Below are 21,003 nucleotides of genomic sequence, written 5' to 3'. Positions count from 1 at the left end.
ATTTTTTAAAGGGGATGCAAGTGATTATAATATTATCATTGAAAGATTTGTGCAATGGAGTGCATGACTTGATGTTAACTTTTGGACATACGTATATGTCCAAAAGATTACATCAAGCAAGTGATTATAATTATCTTTTGCGTGATACTTTATGACTTTAGGAATTTTTTTTAATAAAATATTCTTTTTCTCTTGACGTAATTTGAGGCAGAACATTCCACGCAAGAGAGCTATCGTATTGTTTCTACAGGAAGAGACCTGAAGTAAAAGCAACGACGAGACAATTTATAACCCCTTTGGCATGTTAGACCAATACATGTGCTGGAGAACTTGACGGGACTTCAGCAGCACTCTATGGACTGCGAGGATATCAGCAGCATCTGCGATGCGGTCCAGCCACTATACTGCACTCAACGTGCAGTCTCACTGCTGCTGCGACGGGGATCTCACACACCCGCTGGTGCAAGTCCCTTGAAGCTCCTGGAACACCTTCCGTGTTTATTCGGCATAATTTATATTTATTTTTGGAAACTGAACAGAAATTGTTATATTATAATTATTGATATTCGTTTATTTGTTATTTTATTTGAAAACAATTCTGTCACTACAAATTAGTGTTCGCAGTAACACTGGGTTCGAATTATTACCCGGGAATATATGCTTTGTGTTGTTCCAGTACCGCCAATATTCAAAGTTATTTGAAAACCTTTCCCTACGAACGTAATAAGCAATACGCAATTAAATAAAGTCTTTTCATTGAATATTTGATTATATTTTCCATGGTTTGTAAAAGGTTTGCTTTAATAAAACATTAATTAATATATAAAATGTTGTGCCAATTTTCTTAATAAATTCTGAGTATTATATAGATAAACGTATTTAGTTTATGCAAAAATAACCATACCCATGTGTGGTACAAAGTTACAATATATTTCTTGTTGTATTACAAACTATTTATCTTGGCAACTAGTCTCTAAAGGAATCTTTTGTAAAGGAACCAACATTAATTTTCTGTGTATGGACATTTTAGACTTCAATATCTTCCAAATTTGAGAAACCATCTACGGGACCTGCTTTTTTCCAAAAAGAAACGCCGACCTACACGCAGTGTGAAGTCAACAATATTTTCTCCGTCTAGTGGTATCTAGCATCTTCCAAAACAGTTGTGACCGGTGATAAATATAGCTGGAGAATTCTCTAATATTATTTGGCTAAGTAAATGTTCGTTTAATATTTCAATTTATTGGAGTCGCCATCATCAGAGAGCAGTTACCTATTCATGTTCTTGGAAATTCTCCTGCCTTTAAATAATCTCGCTTGAGAGGGGTGTTTCTTGGCTGACTGCAGCCAGGGCCGGTCCTAGGTATAAGCAAGCTACGCGGCCGCGTAGGGCGCTGGTCAAAGGGGGGCGCCGAGCCGCCGAAGGCGGCAAATACTCAGCCTTGTCCATGGTACATATTAGTACCTAGTTTACGTGACCCGGCCGGAAATTGATCCCGGATAGCCTTCGTGGAAGGCGATCGATCTAACCGCTCGGCCGCCGCGGCCCCAAATATAAAATAATAAGCACTTATATCAAAGAGAAGAGAATATTTGTTAATAAACAAGCAGTTAGATTAGAGTGTTTCTTCATGGCATTACTTATTTTTCTTGTTTAGTTTGCACATTCTCGTGACATACTGCGAAGGTGTTTATCATTAACTTATGTACCACGCCCTCTAAAGTGTGACGTCTCGTCGGAACGAATTATATGGGCCCAACTTCACATCACGCAAGACGCATGACGCAGCAGAGCACTGTAGAGCAGACGATTTCTCTCTTTCTCACACATGTACGCACACACCGCCAGGCGCCACACCCATTTTCCAACGCGTCTGTTAGGTAATATGAACTCGTCCGTAAATAATACTTCCTTTACACACTGTGGTCGAGGTGTTTCTTATCTCGCCTTGTGACCAAGACATCCAGAAAAGGCAGTTTTCAATCTACTAACACCTGTACGAGGAATAAAGGCGGAAATTTTTCCAACAACCTCAGTAGTATGTTTTGGGAGCTCCGGCGCCAGGATTTCGCAGGAGGTGCCGAGGTGCCGAGCCACATCTCTGATTCTGACGTCACGACGGCCATCTTGGATGAGCGTAACGGGACACAGTGTAACGGGACACAAAGTAACGGGACACAACGTAACGGGACAAGTAGATCACGGCGGCCATCTTGTATCCGCCATTTTGGATGAAGTCATTTTGTTTTCTCGAACATTCCGGCGTCGTGTTTTCCGCCATTTTAAATTATGACGTCACCGTTGCAACTATCGTTACGGTCGTCATCTTTAAAAACTTTATTTATTATCCGATTTTAATGAAATTTTTTTTAAAATTATAAAAAAATAAATAATAAAATTTTAATAAAAATATTTTAAAAAACATACATTTACGACACGGAGCTCGGAGTCCTCGGTTCGAACCTGGTGAGGGCAAAAAAATAAAAATGGCGACCGATCCTTCCCCCGTGGTGGGTGCTGGTAGACTGACCCTCACCACTTTGTTAATAGCATATATATCGTCACCTAGTATGATGTCATGTCCGCCATTTATTCTCCGTTGCTGGAAGCCATCATCATTGTATCGTCAGCTAGAGTGCGCTGATGCCATGTTATTATAATTCTTACCCACTAGAGTGCAGTAATCATTTATTACTGTGACACCCGTCATCTTGTCTTTTTGCCGCCATCTTGAAAATCCGTAATTTTAATGCTAGAGATGTGGATAAAATTTCAAAATTCATTAAATAAATTGGCAATAAATATACTTATTGATTCGATCGATTCCTGTCCTTGGTTCGATCCCAGGATGATACAAAATTTTAATGTTAAAAAAATACTACAAAAGTGTTAGGTTTGAGAAAATAAAAACAGCACAAGTTCTTTAAAAAAACTTTTATTACATACATACTACACTACTACAAGTACAAAGAAAATACACAGACAAATTACTAAAGTTTTGTGGATTTCTCGATTCAAACAGTCTTCTTAATGGACGAAGTAAGTCTTTTACATGTCCGTAAATGTCTATTCAGTTTATCAGGTCGACATATTGGTACACCACAATTTTCACACAAAGACGAATTATCGACTTCATTAAAAGGACAGTGATATATTTCGTGTCGTTGTGCACTTTAAATATTTGCTAATGTTTTGTTACAAAATATACAGCTTGATTCCGATGAATGTTCAGCCAGTCTATCACAATTCCGGAGGTGTCGTTTTAATCTTCCATAGAGTATAAACTTGCTTAAACATCTGTTGCACTGATATTTAATGCGTTGAGAGTTATTACTACAATTGTGTATTACATAATCCCGTAATTTCAAGTTTTTGGTCTTCTCACAGTACGTGCAGTCGGTTGATGGAACACCGCTGGATGCTCCTTCCTTCATCAATGCCACTGGAATTGTTGACAACCATTGTAACACTGCTGACATGTTAACTTCTGAAGCCTTTGAGGTCTGCTCTGCAGAAGATGTTGCACGTGTGGAAATCTCCTGCTGTACTGAGAGAGCAGGTGTAGCTGTAGACGTCGTTGTCATCGTGCTCTGCACTGATGATGGTAGACGTTCGATCCAGGTTGGTGTAGATAGTGGTAATGATGCCATCGAGTTCTCAAGAATAGCTAGATACAGGTCTATTATGTTATACAAGTCTAACTATCCGAGCCAATCATCACCGCAGCCAGAGACAGACTGAAGTCCATATCACCAGGGTCTCACTTATATATATTCTCATTAGCTGGTACAACGTATGAGTCAAAACAATTACCATGTTCATTATACTCGCACTTAGCTTTCTTGGAGCAATTTTTAGAATGACGATGTAAGCTATCGAGATGTGAAATTAATTTACCACACTTGTCACATTGAAACTCTGTTCTTTTCAGTAAATTATTTGGACAACTGCTTCTTTCATGTCTGTGCGCATTCGTAGGTTTTGTAAAAGATGCGTCACAATATTTGCATTGTTGCGCTGTACGCTCTTCATGAATTGAAGTCTGGAATGCAGATGGTGAAACTTCAGCTGATGATGGAACCGCACGTATCGTTGTCTACTCTGCAGTCGGTATCGGGATCTCCACCGCTGTCGTGGTCTCCTCTGCAGTCGGTATCAGGATCTCCGACTCCATCATCGTTGCTGCCATCGACGTCCCCGCCGGTGACGGTAAACAGTCTATTCCAGTCGACATACCTAAATCTCACGAAACTTACTGAAGAGAGCAGGACCGTACTGCACCGCGGCCAGAGGTGAACTGAGGGACCACTCGTCTGAACCTCGCTTATATACCCGTGGTCTACTGGAATACTACATGAGTCAAAATATTGTCTGTATTTAAAATTAATTTTTATTACGTACCTAATAATTATAGAAATAAAAACGCACTAGTTCATTTTTTTACACATTTATTTATGAAAAATTATACAAATACACATTAATTGAGGAAACAAGCATTTTCACAAGCAAAGCCTGTAATGCCACACGCACTGTATCATCGACTCCGGTTCCAACTGGTTCGCAGGCCACATGATCAGGAACACAGGTTTCCAGCTGGTCATATTCTGCGACGTCGACAACTCCGACAAGACATTGTCGATGATGTCTGTGACCACGTCTACGCCTGGGCTTTGGCTCAGTGCTAGTGGGGCCAGATTAACTGCCTGAACTGTGACGACGAGACGCACACCGTTTGGAAGTCTGCGTAGAAGCATCACAGGTCGCAACATGTTGCAACACATCCATGTTTGGTGTTGCACATGCAGACGAGGCGACTACCTCAGCGATGCTAGCAGGAAGGATTGTGTGTGGTCTCGTGTGATAGACGGCACAGTTTCCAGGTTCGCAACAATCTACCAGCTGCTGAGTCAGTTCGTAGGACACAGGAAAGTGCGCAAACCGCCAATGCTGAGCACCTCCATCACAGTTTTCTGTATATGTATGTAGATACCCGGAATCCCAGTAGCTGTACTCGACACTGCTGAAGCTAGGTCTTGCGCTCACGTACACGTTAGCAGGATGAAACGTAAACATCTTCTTGCAGGTCGAATGTCAACTGAAGGCACGTACATATGTACGCCATTTATATATGCAGGCTCCTACTAACACTGTGTGTGCCATTTCTGCATTAACTGCGAGTTTGTGCAGGCACAGACACGTTGAAACTTGTCACGTAGCTGCACGTCGTATATTGCACTAAGCTTGCGCAGGGAAGGACAGCCGTAGTCGGTCTGTAGGTCTACAATTTTAAGAGGTGCATCACACATTTTGCTCAGTTATTTCTTCTGTTCAGGTCCGGCGACGTAGATTATTTCGTTTTGAACTAGAAAAACTTCAATAGTGTTTTTTACTTGGTGGTACTGAATTTTTCCTTCGTCCTACTCTAGTCCGTGATAATATTTACATAGCCATTCATTCAACCGTTTACTTTTTTCGTCTCGTAGTTTCCAAGGATACGGAGGTCGGAAAGTGCGTGTTCGAGTCTTGTCTCCGGAGGTGACGCTAATTTCCTTGAGCACGAATCCATTTTGACTCTGGAAACCTTGCAGGTTGCAGTACATCTTGTCGCTTGCAATGCTCGGTCGTAACTAAATTACCATCTAAAACGAAACGGTATTTATGTCAGAATTTTCACAAGTTTGTCTCGACAATTGTACGATGCAAGCCGATCGTGAAGTATCAGACAAAAAGCATAGGTGTTTAGCGGAATATTTCCGATAGTCGTTATCTCAATTCTACAGTCGATGATGTTTGAATTTATTCGATCATCCTGTCTGGAAACGTCAAACACCATTAACGGAGCCTTGTTCTTGAAACTGTCGGGACTCAGTATCGGTGACTGTCTCCGCTCATAGTAAGCTTGCTGAAACTTGGCATACATTTTATATGCGAGAAGAAATCTTCCACTTTCAAAGTCCATGTTCATGTCAACGTACGGATAACTTTTGCTCTTTAAAAATATTTTTACATTGCGTATTTGACAGTTATCGAATACGGAGCGACTTACTCCTCCATTGAGCTGTCTTCCGGTCTGAAGACAGACGATGATGTATCTTGGTTTTTCCGTAGCGAAGCTGGACTTTACTATCCAATTAATACGCTGACGATGAGGCAAGCCAGGATAAGTTTCTAGGCTCCAGGATCGGAATGGCACATCGAAGTTCTTGCCATTTTCTATGTTCTTCAACATGTTGACTCGTTCAACGGTGCTCATTTGGATGTGGGGCAGCATCCACTCGATAGACTGTAGTGTTAGCGAGACACCTCGAGGGTTTTCTGCAGCGGCGACAATTGCATTAATGTGCGTGTTGGCTAGAAGCAGTACGAGCTCTTGTTTCGAATTAATGATTATATGCTTGTAGTCCTCAGCGAATCCAAGAAGCATGGACAGAGGAACACAAACTTCGAACTTTTCTTTGGCATAAACCGGAAGCTAATATACATCCTCGAGAGCCCACAGGCCATCTTTGCAGCAGACAGTTCATTTAGCGTGAGCGAAAGGTATTTTTTCATAGCAGATGTTTTGCCTACATCTCTCGTCTGGTCTACCTCGACGCCATTGAGTACATAAGTAATGCGCTCGATTAGGTGAAGAATACCATTGCAGGATATTGACGTCGTTGTCGGATGCGTACCATCCGCTTTTGTAAGCGTGCCTCTTATATGTAGAAATGACTGTGAAGGTAAAGTACAAATATCTTGGTGCTGTACAGCTATGCGTACTTCCGATGGTAGTGCGTACGGTCCGAGCAGGAAAGGCTGGTACTCGTGCAATTCCATTTTCGTAATGCTGTCATCAAAAATGACCGGATCTTCCACGTTCAGGATTTCGTCTTCCATATTTATTCGGCACTTGTCGAATACTAAGAAGATACTTTATTTTGTCAGGTGTTAACGCACCGATGTCTGGTAGAGAACTGTTATTATTCACGGCAATACAATTTTTTTTATAACTGTTCGTTGTTACGAACTTTATGCCCATCGCTTCAAGTGCAGACGTAATGTAATATCTTCGTCTTGAAAATTCACCAATCGTCCTCGCTGGTCAATGATTCTGACGACGACTTCGTGTGCGCACTTCACGACGACTGGAATGTTAATGATACTTTGCGGTACTTCGACCAGTTTATATCCTGGCGGGACCATCGGCGAAAACTCGTGCAGCATGTTGCTTAGTCTTCCATTGAGATACGTTCCACTTGCCAAATTACAGTTTATTCTTATGACATTCACGGGCAAACTGTTTACTGCGCGCGTAGATTCGTACGTTCTTCCTGTATCATACACCTTTGATTCGTATCGGAGCATCGTACCTATGACGCCAGGTTTCGTAAAGTTGACTTTTTCACTACATGTTAGAATGCTTTTTTGAGTATTTGGATTTCCACGCAGTTGAAAGTCTACATCCTGTGGTAACATATCCCTGATGTAATTTGCAATGTCGTCAATTTCGTAAGAGCCAACCGTATCATGAGCAGTCCCATCAATTTTCAGGAAGCAGATCTTGCAATTTTCTTCGTCGATATTCGGTATGGCATTATACGTTTGAAAATCTACGAGTCCGATACACCATTCTCCGTCTAAATCCAGAGGTGGGAAATGAACCACCCGCAGCTCAGATGCGTGACCTGTCAAGGTAAGTGTTATCGACATGACTAATAAATTATCATCACTGAACAACCTTTAAGTAGTAATTTTTATTTGTGAGCTAATTTTTGTTTGTTAAAAAGCGAAGACACAAGTGTCCGCAGTTTGATTGATTAGGCCTCTGTTCCGTTTCGTAACTGTAAAACAACGTAGTGGACCGGCCCAGGTACTGTCGCAGTTCTGGCGGAGGCCGTAAATTTCCAAAACTATCGTAGTACTCGGCCATTTTTCCAGACTTTACATAGGCCACCCAGTGCGTGCCGCGACCCGCCGACGTGTCTAAATTAATGATGGCACGTTCGTCCATTTTTGGCTTGCTGGGCAAAGTGTCTCGCATAAACACGCCGCGGAAATTTGGTATTTTCAGTTTTAGAGTGTACCTGATCAAATCTATATTTGTGAGCGGACATTTCGGCAAAGAACTTAGGATTTTTTCATTCGTTTCTTTCTCATGCCTCGACCTGATTTGTGAGGTTGCAAGTACAGTCCTGCGCCGTTTTTTTTACCCATGGCAATGGCTTCCATGCTGGCATTATGTCGCTGTGCTTCTTTTAACTGCTTGCGCTCGTTCTTCGAAGTGTTGACTGCCCGCAATATACCGCTCATTGCACCGATGAGGCCGCCGAGAGCACTCAATGCAGGCAAAAGCAAAGGAAGAAATCCTCGTATAATCTTCTTGTCGAGAGTCTGTAATTTTTTCTTGGCTTTTTGCACGCCTGGACCAGTCTTGCGTTTGGTCTTGCGTGAGTTAGTCTTTGACTTGATGGAGCTGGCGCGACGAGCACCCAGTCCTAATTTGGTCTTTGCCTTCATGATTTTGGAAACGCTGCGATTTTTTCTCCAAGTCCCACGTTCGACGATTTACTTATATCTTCGGCTTCTGGTGCCAATATCTGATCTGCTCTGTGCCTGGATTCCAGATCCTTGCTTAATGAATATGCGATATCGTGATGCTTGCACTTTTCGTCGAGAGAATTAATGCCCACGTCACCGCGAGATAACCTTTTCGCTAGTTTAGTGCCGGGGCCGCAGAATCTGTAGCCGGGAATGTGTAGCTCGAATGGTAGATTGTTTATAAGCGAGTTCACGAGTCCTGCATCGATGTGTTTTTTGTTCTTACCTCTTCGAGTCATTGCGCACAACTGACCAGAAAGTATAAATGTGTTTGATTTTGTACAATTTCTTCAGTACAATGCAAGTCGTCAAGCAAGAAGTGTGTTTGCCCTTGCGCATTACGCAAGACGATGTATTTAGTGCGTGTGAATCACGACATGGCTTACTGTTGCCTTCTGCCTTACGTTGCATAATGGCGGGTCCGTCCAACTGCGGCAAAACGTGCGTTCTGCTGAGTTTACTGGAGGAACCAAACTGTCTTCGGTTCGAGAACGGTTACTTGTATTCCAAGTCGTTGCAACCGCCAAAGTACCAGCGTCTAGCTACTGTTCTACGCTCGGTGGGTGGTCTGGAGTATTTTCCATTTAATGATAATGCGGATGTGGTACCTCCAAGCGAAACAAAAGCCAAATCCGTGTTTGTTTTCGACGATGTAATGTGCGAGAAACAAGGCATAATACAAGAGTACATTTCCATGGGCAAACACTCCAAGGTAGACTGCGTTTACCTGTGTCAGACGTACAGTCGTATTCCAAAACATCTCCTACGAGACAACGCAAATGTCATAGTACTTTTTCGCATGGACGAACTTAATTTACGTCACGCTTATGACGATCACGTAAACACCGACATGTCATTCCAGGAATTCAAAGACATGTGCTCCTTGTGTTGGGCAGAAGAACACGGATTCCTAGTTATAGTCAAAGACTGGCCGCTATATAAGGGCAGGCACAGACGAGGTTTCGATCAGTTTATCGTCAATCATGAGTCATAGCATTTCCAAATTTGGACGCAGCAGTCGAGACTTACGTACTGCTCTCAAGTCTCATGACGACGTTATCCGCAAATACATTTCGCTACTGGCTCAAAAAGTAGAAAGTGTGAAAAACGAATTACTAGATTATATAGTTGCCATCGACCAGCGTGTGGAAGCCTCGGATTCTCGCATTCGCGACATGATCGAAGTATCGAATGCACAAAGACGTGACGATCTGAGAACTTTTCAAAGTAGTCTGAAAGCATCACTATCTCACTTGTCAACAAATTCAGATTTAGCCAAACACAAGAAAGAAGTTTCTGCGAACGAATAAAAAGTATAAAAGGAGGTCTTGCAATACGTTTTCAGCCAGTACAATGTCGGACCTGGCCAGTGACCTTCATCGAGCTATACAGACTGTTCGTGAAAATTATCTACTTGCTAGACGAACCAGACTTGCACGTGAGATGGCAAATGAGGAGATAATAAAACCAATCACTAGTCGCCTCGACGAACTTAAAAACAAGGAAGAACCAGCCATCATTGTGAAGACAGAAGTTGAAGTTGAAATGCCAACTGTAAAAAAGAGAAAGTATGAACCAGATCGAGAAAAAGAGGACTTAACAAGTACAGAGTCCATGCACAAGAAGAAAATACCGAAAAAGGGACATCAAGTTAATGCAATGGTCCGACCATACCTGATATCGTTTACGAGCCGGAATAATGACACGATCTACGGAGTGTACAGAAAACATAATAAGTGGTTCCTCAGTGCTAAAGATATAGACTTTCTACCAGGAAATATCGTGCGCGTAGAACCGTTCAAAACGTGCGGGACTCCGTGTCTGTACGAATTGCTGTTTCGTAGGGAGCCTAAAGGATATTCTCACAAAGACTTACAAGAGTACAAAAAACTGCTAGCGCTAACCAATGCACATTTTCGCGATAACGATCCAGATAGTGGTGTATATAAAGACGAAGTTCATGAAAAAATCGACATTCTCGCTAATCTCTTCAGTGAACTAACAATACATGGCGAAGGTTTAAAAAAGCTAGAAAGTTGTCAGATATTTGACTATGTATATTGGGACGACCCCAATGAATTAGTTGATCGCCTTAGAATTCTACATGTTTCGCTTAGTGTAGGAAACTATTCGCACATCAACGAAATAGTCTCCATACTTGAAGAAATGAGGGAAGCCGGCTACATACAATGAGTCGAACCGGAATCGCTCACGAACTTCATGCTCCTGCTAGACGAAAATACTTTCGTCGCAATGTCATAGTTCGTGGAATTGATGATTTATTCCAGGCGGACCTTGTTGAGATGATACCATATTCCCGATTGAATAAAGGTTTCAAGTACATGTTGACACTCATCGATGTTTATAGCAAGTTCGCTTGGGCTACACCTGTCCAATCAAAGACTGCAACTGAAGTAGCCAAGGCCATGAACAATATTTTGCGTGATGGACGTGTACCGTCGCACCTGCAAACGGACCTCGGGAAAGAATTCTACAATGCAACCTTCAAGGCTTTGATGAAGAAGTATGGCATCAAACACTACTCTAAATTTAGTAACGTCAAAGCCTCCGTTGTCGAAATGTTTAACAGAACTTTACGTTCCAGGATGTGGCGACCGTTCACCGCTAACAGAAATTACAAGTGGTTGGATATCTTGCCGAAACTAATAAGCGAGTATAATTCCACGGTGCATTCTACCACGAAAATAAAGCCAAATGACGTAACGGACAATCGCCTGCTTCAAACAGTGTTTTCCAACACGAAGAAGAAAGATCCACGAAAGCGTAAAGCTAACGTCGGTGACATTGTGCGAATCTCCAAGCAGAAAGGCATCTTCGAGTAAGGTTTCACAGCGAACTTGTGTCCCGAACTTTTCCGTGTGACACATGTTCGTGAATCAGAGCCTAGGACCTACTACCTCGAAGATTTGGACCACAAACCTATCCATGGCGGCTTCTTTGCCGAAGATATTCAGCCTACGTTGTATCCCGATCCGTACTTGATGGAGAAGATTATAAAACGAAGAAATGGACTGTCCTACGTCAAGTGGTAGGGCTTTCCACCTCGCTTTAATTCGTGGGTGGCGGATGCAGACATCGAGAAATCCACAAAACTTTTGTAATTTGTCTGTGTATTTTTTTTTGTACTTGTAGTAATGTTGTATGTATGTAATTAAAGTTTTTTTAAAAGAACTTGTGGTGTTTTTATTTTCTCAAACCTAACACTTTTGTAGTATTTTTTCATCATTAAAATTGTTTTGAATCATCCTGGGATCGAACCAAGGACAGTAATCGTTCGAATCAATCTGTATATTTATTGCCAATTTATTTAATGAATTTTGAAATGGTACCCGCATCTCTAGCATTAAAACTACAGATTTTTAAGTTGGCGGCCAAATGACAAGATGGCGGGTGTCACAGTAATAAATGATTACTGCACTCTAGTGGGTAAGAATTAAAATAACATGGCATCAGCGCACTCTAGCCGACGATACAATGATGATGGCTTCCAGCAACGAAGAATAGATGGCGGACATGACGTCATACTAGGTGACGATATATATGCTATAAACAAAGTGGTGGGGGTCAGTCTACCAGCACCCACCACGGGGGAAGGATCGGTCGCTATTTATAATTTTTTGCCCTCACCGGGTTCGAACCGAGGACTCCGAGCTCCGTGTCGTAAATGTATGTTTTTTAAAATATTTTTATTAAAATTTTATTATTTATTTTTTTATAATTTTTTAAAAAAATTTCATTAAAATCAGATAATAAATAAAGTTTTTAAAGATGGCAACCGTAACGATAATTGCAACGGTGACGTCATAATTAAAAATGGCTGAAAACACGACGCCGGAATGTTCAAGAAAACAAAATGACATCATCCAAAATGGCGGATACAAGATGGCCGCCGCGATCTACTTGTCCCGTTACGTTGTGTCCCGTTACACTGTGTCCCGTTACACCGTGTCCCGTTGCGCTGATCCAAGATGGCCGTCGTGACGTCAGAATCAGAGATGTGGCTCGGCACCTCTGGCACCTCCTGCGAAATCCTGGCGCCGGAGCCCCTAAAACATACTACTAACCTCATAAGTAGGGACCTGAAAATTTCGCGATCGCGATAAACCCGAAAAATAACACGAATTTCTTTATTTCACAGTAGAAACGCGATTTTTTATGTTTTGAGTCAATAACGCGAATTTGTTGTAAACAAAGAACTATTCACGATTCATTTAACGAATTTACGAGCTGGCGATATTTCCTATTGAATACATCGATATTTATCGTTTTCTTTTGATATACGTGTTCTCTAAGTCGCTGTATCTAAATGAGTTCGACTAATCGATTTGGAGTAAAACATCCACACGCGACGCGAAACTAACGCCATTTCAGATTTCACTTCTTGGGTTTTGACGTGATTGTCGCATACGAGTGATTTATCTAAAGTTTCATGCCGTTATTATAAGTTTAAAGATGCCAAAACTTCCAGTCAGTGTACGGCAACGAGCCGACGAATTTAAAAGTGCCGGTGTTTATGCGTCAGATGCGTCAACGCTTATGTGTAAATACTGCAACTGCAGAGTGGCATTTGAGAGGAAAGATTCCGTTTTGAAACACATAAAAAGTGAAAAACATGTCATCTCTAAAAGAAAATACACGAGTGGTTCTTCTGAAAGGAAAATCCAGACGTCTGTTGTCGAGAATTTCGGCAGCGTAAATCAACGTAAAATCGACATTGAACACATGGCAATGAAAACGACAGAGGCATTCGCCAAGGCAAATATACCGCTGGAGAAATTAGAAGACCCACATTTAAAGTCATGGTTAAATGAGTTCGTTGAAGGTAGGATTTTTCCCCGTTGCATTCTGAGTTAAGTTCTTCTGTATTTATTAATTCTAGGTCATTAAATAACGTATTGTTAGGTCCTACAGTAAATAGGCCTAACCATGTCGGAGAGTCGGTGAAACTCGCTGTTTTAATAAAAATAATGCCAATGTCCATACACATTGAAAAGCTGAAGGCATCAATTATTTTTCTTTCACGAGGCCGGGTATAACTCAACTCATTTCCCACCCTCCGTTTCTTTTTTTTTTTTTTTTTTGGATTTTGCAATGTGAAAACACCACCTCGATCTGTACACACCTTACCTGCAATATTAAAAGTGTTTCCTAAAATTATTTCGGTAAATTACTCACCAAATATTTATTATATTTGTGATACACACGTGTTTAGTAAAGTAACTTAATGTAACTTAAGCCTATTTAGTAAAAATATGGTGGCAAGTTGGTAACTTGTAGGCCTACTTTATTTAGTATTTTTACTGCTTCGAAGTAGACATAACTGAAATTACAAAAATATGTCATCGCAATTTCTTTACAAAAAGTGTGTAAATTAATTTCCTTGATGTTAATAGGCCACTCTACTGTGGTATTAAAGTAATTAGGCCCAACTTACTTTTCCTGTAGCATTTTAGGTTAGGTTACTTTTTTTTACCCCACAAACATTGACACTAACTTATTTGGTTTCTTGGAATGCAGAATGAATATAAAAATAAATCCTAATGCAATAAAATGATTTAGCATTGTAGGTCTAGGCCTACCCTTTTACAGACAGTGAGCCCAACTTTGCAAAAGTCTCTATTCTTCAGAATTACTTACCCCATAGTTTTCATTTTGTTTTAGGTGGTGGAGATTTGCCATGTGTGAAAAACTAACGGGAAAAATACACACCCCAACTAGCAGCAGATCACTTCAAAAGTGTCAAAGATGTAGTATCTGACAATCGTCTCTACATTCTCTGTGACGAAACGACAGACCGCATGGGCAGATGTGTTTTTGTTGTATTATTTCAAGTGTTTACAGACGTATTTGCACCGCCAAAACTTGTAGTGGCGTCTGTTAATTTATTGAAGAAGGCGGATGCTACAACTTGCGCTCAGGTCATCACAGAATGTGTGGGAAAGTATGGTGTTCAGTACCAAAACATCATGGGACTTGTCACCGACGCAGCACGATATATGACAAAATGTATCAAAAGTCTACAAGTGTTGTTTGGTGAGCATGTGTCCCACATTCAGTGTTGGGCTCATAAACTCTCTCTTGTAGGGAATGTGCTCAGTAGTGAACTTACAGATGTTAACAATGCTGTATCGAATGTTAAGTCGGCTTTTCTAAATACTAGAAAAAGAAAGCACCAATACCTCCAGTATCTGGAAGAAGAAACCCCACAGCCCGCTACACCATTTCCTATGCCAGTAGTTACCCGGTGAAATGCCTGGTTCAAGGCAGTGTTCTACCTAGCAGATTACTTCATTCACATCATTTCATTTTTCAAGGGGTCTGACCAGGTGTCTAGCAATGCTGGGATAAGATACCTGTCCTCGCTTTCTGATAAAGATGTAAAGTTAGTTTTGGCTCAGTGTATTTTTATAAAGCACCATGCATCAGAGCTTGTGAACTTGCTAACTAAATTGGAAGGAGCGAAGTATCCCACTGCCCACACCTTGTATGGAGATGTGGAAAGTGTAAAAAGCGGGTTTGAAGCTAATTCAAAGGGAATTTTCCATTCATCTCTAGAAAGTGCAATGAGTAAGTTGACTACGAGTGAGCAAGCTCACGTCAAACACGAATGCCAGAAGGCCTCAGCACTTGCGATGGATAAACTCCAAATGTTATTTAATGGTGACCCCTCAGCTCCAGTTTTCAAAACTTTGAGCAAGTTGTTCAACCCAAAAAATATAATCCTGAACCAGACCGAAAATGTTATTTCCACTTTGAAAAGTATCACTGAAATGAAGAACATTGAAGAGACAGAACTTTTTAAGGGTTACAAAGCTTTAAGAGAAGAGGTTCAAGAAATAATCAAGACTGAAAAGAGTATAGATTTTGTGCAAGTTCTAACCGCTCTGAGTGATAAGTCCAGTGAATTTGCACTGGCAGTGCTGCATGCTGTCTGAAAACCCACAAACAATTTAGACAGTGAGCGACTGCTTAGTCATTACAATAATGTCGTAACAGACAGACTACAAAACCTTAAAGAAAAAAACATTGAAATTTTCACCATGCTTTCTTTTGGTGACCAAAATTAACAAGTAACTTACAGTATGATTTTTTTTGTAAATATTTATTATCACTATCAGAATAGTGCAGCATTATACTAACCCTAGCCTTTCCATTTTTAAAGTGCTCTATAACAAAATTCCTTTAGTGAAATTTATTGTATTCAGTAAGTACTTAATTTGTTAAATGATGATTTAAAATTGTTATTTTCTATGCAATTGTGTGTTTCAGCATATGTATTCAAAAGTAAAAATAACACTGTTTTTTAATCAAATAATCAGTCATACTTCAGAATACTTAGAATACTTCATTTGAATTATTCACGATGTCAAATTAAAGATAAATTTTAAATAAAATAACCTCGCTTTTTTATCACGAATTTTGGGGAAAATAACACCACTTTTGAGAAAAAATAACCCCACTTTTTTCAGGTCTCTACTCATAAGGTATCTTCTACTCTGTTGATGACGACTGCAACTTCAACCTGAAAGATGGCGAAATCTTTGCCTCCGATGCGGCTACAACCCAAAAGCCAAGGAACAAAAATTTTGAAAAATTATAAATACTAATGATGGTTTATCTCGATAAAATATTTAGTACTAAGATAATATGTAATAAACTGTAAATTCTCAAAATTTATGGGTCAAAGTTATAATTTTATCGCTGATGTCATTTTAATGTGAATCATGGGCATATTTTTTTTTGCAGTCTGTGTATCTTAATTGCCTTTATTGAGTGTTGAACGTTTTTCTTTCGCTCATTAGAGCCAATAGGAGAAGAAATGAATAAAATATTTCTAAGACTCACTAAGAGTAAAAGTTTTTAATCATTAAACACCATCTCTTTCAATAACTAAGTCTTGGTCATGATTTGATTAATATTTGGTTTATTTTGTATATGCGTATATACATTTTAAAACATTAATATATTTATATATTCAGACCGACTTTCGTCACTGCACGACACATCTCCTTAGAATACATTATCATCTTATAATAATACATGAATACTATTATGCTGAATGAAAAACATCTGTTAAATATTTTACATTCTGTAATTAAACGACACACATATTTATAGTATTATTGTTTGTCTTTGGGCATGGGTTTTCACAGATATTACATGATTCATTAACCTGGGTTGAACCTTAAAAAATTTACGTGCACAATTTGCAATATTCTATTCTACAATGCTGTAAAACATACTACAGTTATTTGTTACCGATATTAAAAAATATATTTCATAATATACACCTCACTTTCTTCTAACAAATTACACACACATTTTATACATGAGGTTATAAAAAACATTTTGTACTAGACTGAATTTTAAAATGAATATGGTTCAGATGAAATCTTACATACCTAAATAAAATAATTTTTAAAAGGGGCCTGTTTAACCTTTTTTTTACTACCTTTGATAACAACAAAATGAAGATGTTTGTTTTGTTTTAAGCATTTAAAATTTGTTTGATCCAAATTTATAAAATAACTGAAAGTCCTGTCATTTTAAAACGTCTGGAACATGTAAGAACTTAAAAGTTCCGAGCAAATGAGAAAATATTTTAAAAATTTTTATATTTGCAGCGAACTTTTATTACGAGGCCTATTTGAAAATTAATATAGAAATTCCTGAAGGAAATCCATGTTTAATAAGGAAATGTAAATATGAACGTAACTTTTGATGCTATATTCAGCAGAAACTTCTGCCTGCAAGGAATTTAAAAAAAAAAATAAAGAAAATATGTATGTATATTACAAAATTTTATTGAAATAGTTTGCTACATAGCACTTATGGTTAAGAATTTATCTTAAATACGTTAGTGAAATTATCCTAAAATTATCGCAAGTGAAATATTTTGTCTTTATTTTGAAATAAATGACAATCAAGTGTTGACAGAAAATTTTAATGGAACCCTTTAATAGATAAAAATATTGAACTGTGTTCAAACTGCAAACGAAGTGTCAAAAAAATATTTAATAAAACTTTTTGTTACTTAGGAGCCTGTGTTTTTTTTTTGTTTTCGTTTTAAGAAGCTAAACTGTTAATTTTAACTCTAATAGGCCTATGTCTTTTATCAGTATGCATGATATATCTTATTATGCATTTAGGATGATCAGAGATTTTTTGATTTCAATGTACCTTTAGAGTATCTTAGGTGTAACCTTTGGTTTACTTGTTCTTTAAGTAAGAGGTTACCAATTACAATCACACTATTATCACATACGTGTGAATTCAAATGAATTTAAAATGAAATTATAATATATTTTTAATTTATAAAATTACAATAATCTCTTTAGAATTATTCGGTTGAGTTTGTGGAAAATAATTCAAAGAATGTAGTTGGTAAAAAAAATTATTAAATAACACATGCCAATTTTTTTTAATTGGTTAGTTAGTAATTGAAAAATATTGTAATATTGTATGTGACTGCATGTTTACATAAGAAGCTTGACTTCAAATTGGTAATAAATTTTATTTTTTCTTATAATGACAAAAATAAAATAATCGAATAAAAGCAAAATGGCAAGTTCTTAATTAATTTAATTTAATGCAATGACGCTGCTTAGTCGCACAGAATTTGATGCATTATCAGAAAGTTAATATTTTTATCTTTATATTCACATAAAAATATAGTAACAAATATTGTTTCAATATATCTGAAGATTTTACTAATTTATCACTTCCGTTCAAATTTCAAGCATCAGTACTGTAAATTACATATGGCAATGTGAAATGTTAATACATCTGATAATTTTTTTTTTACCGCGGCTTGGTTTTATATAGGCAATAATTAATGTATGACTGCAAAGTAGTTCTTATACCATTTTATTACAGCAAAATGCATTTATGCCGGGTGTCTTTTTCAGGCTGTTGTATTTTTTTCAATGTCGAAATAAAAATTATTTGTTACTTTCAGTTAAATTATTATGTGTATGAGTATTTAAACGATTTAAATGCACTTTAATATTTAGGAAGATTTAGTTGGTAATTAGGATTTATTTACTTAAATGAGTTATTTATATGATTTGATAAATTTTATGGATATCCATTTAATGACAATAACAATATAAACAACGGATTTTTGCAAAAAGTTACAATGAACCAAGGAAAAAAAATTAGAAGCTCGAAAAATGGTTTTTATTTTAAATATAACATTTACTGGAAGAAGAGTAGTTTAATTAATTTGTAGTGATTATATCACTTATTTATAAATAAACAGTTAACCTAAATCTAATACACAATTTCTTCTTGTTATGAAGAAGATATATTTGCCCGTTTCACCGAAAATATGCATAGCCTAATAGAATTAGGTATGATATAATTACAGTTAGTACACACACAGATTTTCTTAAGATTGCAAACATTTAAAAATATATACTGAGAGGAATTTCATAGTGATGTTAAAGAGAATTCAGCAGACTCCAACACGAATATTTACAAACTACTAGGAAAGACTCGGTAGTAATTTCCTGGCTTTGAGAAAATCCCAACTCACGATAACCACTCTCTGACAATCATTTACATCAAGTCCTCTCAAAAACAGGCCAAAACTGAACTAAAAAACATTACATTTAACAAAGCAATATCATTACTAGGCAGAACCACTTTGCGATTAGTGAGTAGGTATGTACCAAAAAACTTATAAACATTAGCTGATATGGATTCCGCATTCACGTATAAAAAAGTGTGCTGAATTTCAAAGTATATTTTTTTTAAGTTCAATGCCTTGGGAAATGTTCAACCCGTTGCACAGTATTACGAAAAGCGGGAAGTATGCAATCACATTCATCTTCAAATTTTGTAACATAAAAAAATTTAAATAGTTATTCTTACGTACTGATTGTTCAGGGTAGCATACACATTTAAGAGGATTTTATTGTTTGTTGGCTAGATAAAAAAATATTTGTACGTACACGATGAATTATTATTATATTTTTGACACATCTTAATGTTGCTATTGCGACGCGAACTCGGAAAGACACAAAAAAAAAAAACGCTGCACCAACAGTTTTACGTCCGCTACAAAAATATATTGTCAAAAGGGATCCTACCAAACATTCTGAGTTTAAAACCAAATGATCTTGCGTGTCGACGAAGTACTTGTTAGTGCTGGGACCTGGCGCAGGCGACGCGCGCCTACTTGCCCTTGCCGCCGCGGAAGCGACTGGCGCGAGACCGCCGCCCGCCGCCGCACAGCATCCGCTTGAAGGCCTGCCGGAACTCGGGGCTGAAGACGGTGTAGATGACGGGGTTGAGCGTGGAGTTGAAGTAGCCGAGCCACAGGAACACGCTCGCCATCAGGTCGTCGATGTGGCAGGCCTCGCACAGCGGCATGAGCAGCGCCATGATGAAGAAGGGCAGCCAGCACACCACGAAGGCGCCGGTGATGATGGCCAGCGTCTTGGCCGCCTTGCGCTCGCGCTTCGCCTCCAGCGACTCCTTCTTGTCGCGCCGCGGCGGGCCGGCGAGCAGCTTGTCCTTGGGCGCGTGCCCCGCCGAGCCGTTGTTGGCTGCGGCGGCGTCCAGCCCCTGCGAGCAGATGGTGAAGGCCGTGGTCGCGAGCCCCGGGTCCTCCTTCTCCGCGGCCCCGCAGCTGTTGCGGTCCTCCTCGGCCGCCGAGGCGGTGGAGTGGCCCTCGACCAGCATCACGGTGGACACCAGCACCTCCGCCGCCGAGGACTTCTTGCCGCGCAGCCGCGCGAACCGGCCTGGCGTCTTGGCGCCCAGCGCGCCCGGCCCGGGCGCCATGGTGCTCGGCTGTCGCCGGCGGTGGATGCGCTTGCGCGCCGTCTGGAAGATCTTCCAGTAGAGCACGAGGATCACGAGCAGCGGCACGTAGAAGGTGGAGCACGTGGCGAAGATCTGGTAGGCCACGTCCTGGCTCACCAGGCAGCGGTGCTGCAGGTTGATGCGGTCCAGGTAGTCGGGGTCCTTCCAGCCGAACTGCGGCGCTAGCGACACCACGAGCGCCACCGCCCACACCACCACGATCATGCCGCCGATCCGGCCGCTGTTGCGGTTGTGGATGTAGTCCACGTTGGTGACCGCCCAGTACCTGCCGGCAGACCCATGCCTCTACACACTCTACTCACTATGCACACTCTACCAACTCTACACACTGTGCCGGAAATGAGGTATTTCGAAACTTTTTTTTCTAAATTTTTGGTATAATTTAAAATAATTTTTGGAAATTTTATTTTCTATATAAATTGGTTACAAAATGGTGATTTACACTTTGTAAGGCTGGAGTACTCTACTTAGTTAAACTTTGCTACAGTGGCCTGGGGCACCTTTTCTCAGGGGCCAATATGATCTTTTGCAAGTCTAAAGAAGTCGTTAGCAGCCCGGATGACATTTCT

At 39.7% G+C, this 21,003-nt stretch overlaps 1 protein-coding gene across 1 annotated transcript in view; it reads right to left on the bottom strand.

Moving 5' to 3' along the window:
- Nucleotides 1-18,822: 18,822 nt before the first annotated feature.
- LOC134536501 (5-hydroxytryptamine receptor-like) overlaps nt 18,823-21,003 on the bottom strand; it is a 1,474,690-nt gene continuing 1,472,509 nt past the window's right edge. Inside the window, exon 8 of the mRNA XM_063376223.1 lies at nt 18,823-20,699. Within this exon, the coding sequence (XP_063232293.1) occupies nt 19,781-20,699 (919 nt within the window). The 3' untranslated portion in view covers nt 18,823-19,780. The remainder of the gene's footprint in view (nt 20,700-21,003) is intronic.

The sequence above is a fragment of the Bacillus rossius genome, chromosome 11 (genome assembly GCF_032445375.1).
Source record: "Bacillus rossius redtenbacheri isolate Brsri chromosome 11, Brsri_v3, whole genome shotgun sequence".
Lineage (NCBI taxonomy): Eukaryota > Metazoa > Arthropoda > Insecta > Phasmatodea > Bacillidae > Bacillus > Bacillus rossius.
Note: the sequence above shows the minus strand (reverse complement) of the source record. Positions and strands in the feature narration are given on the sequence as shown.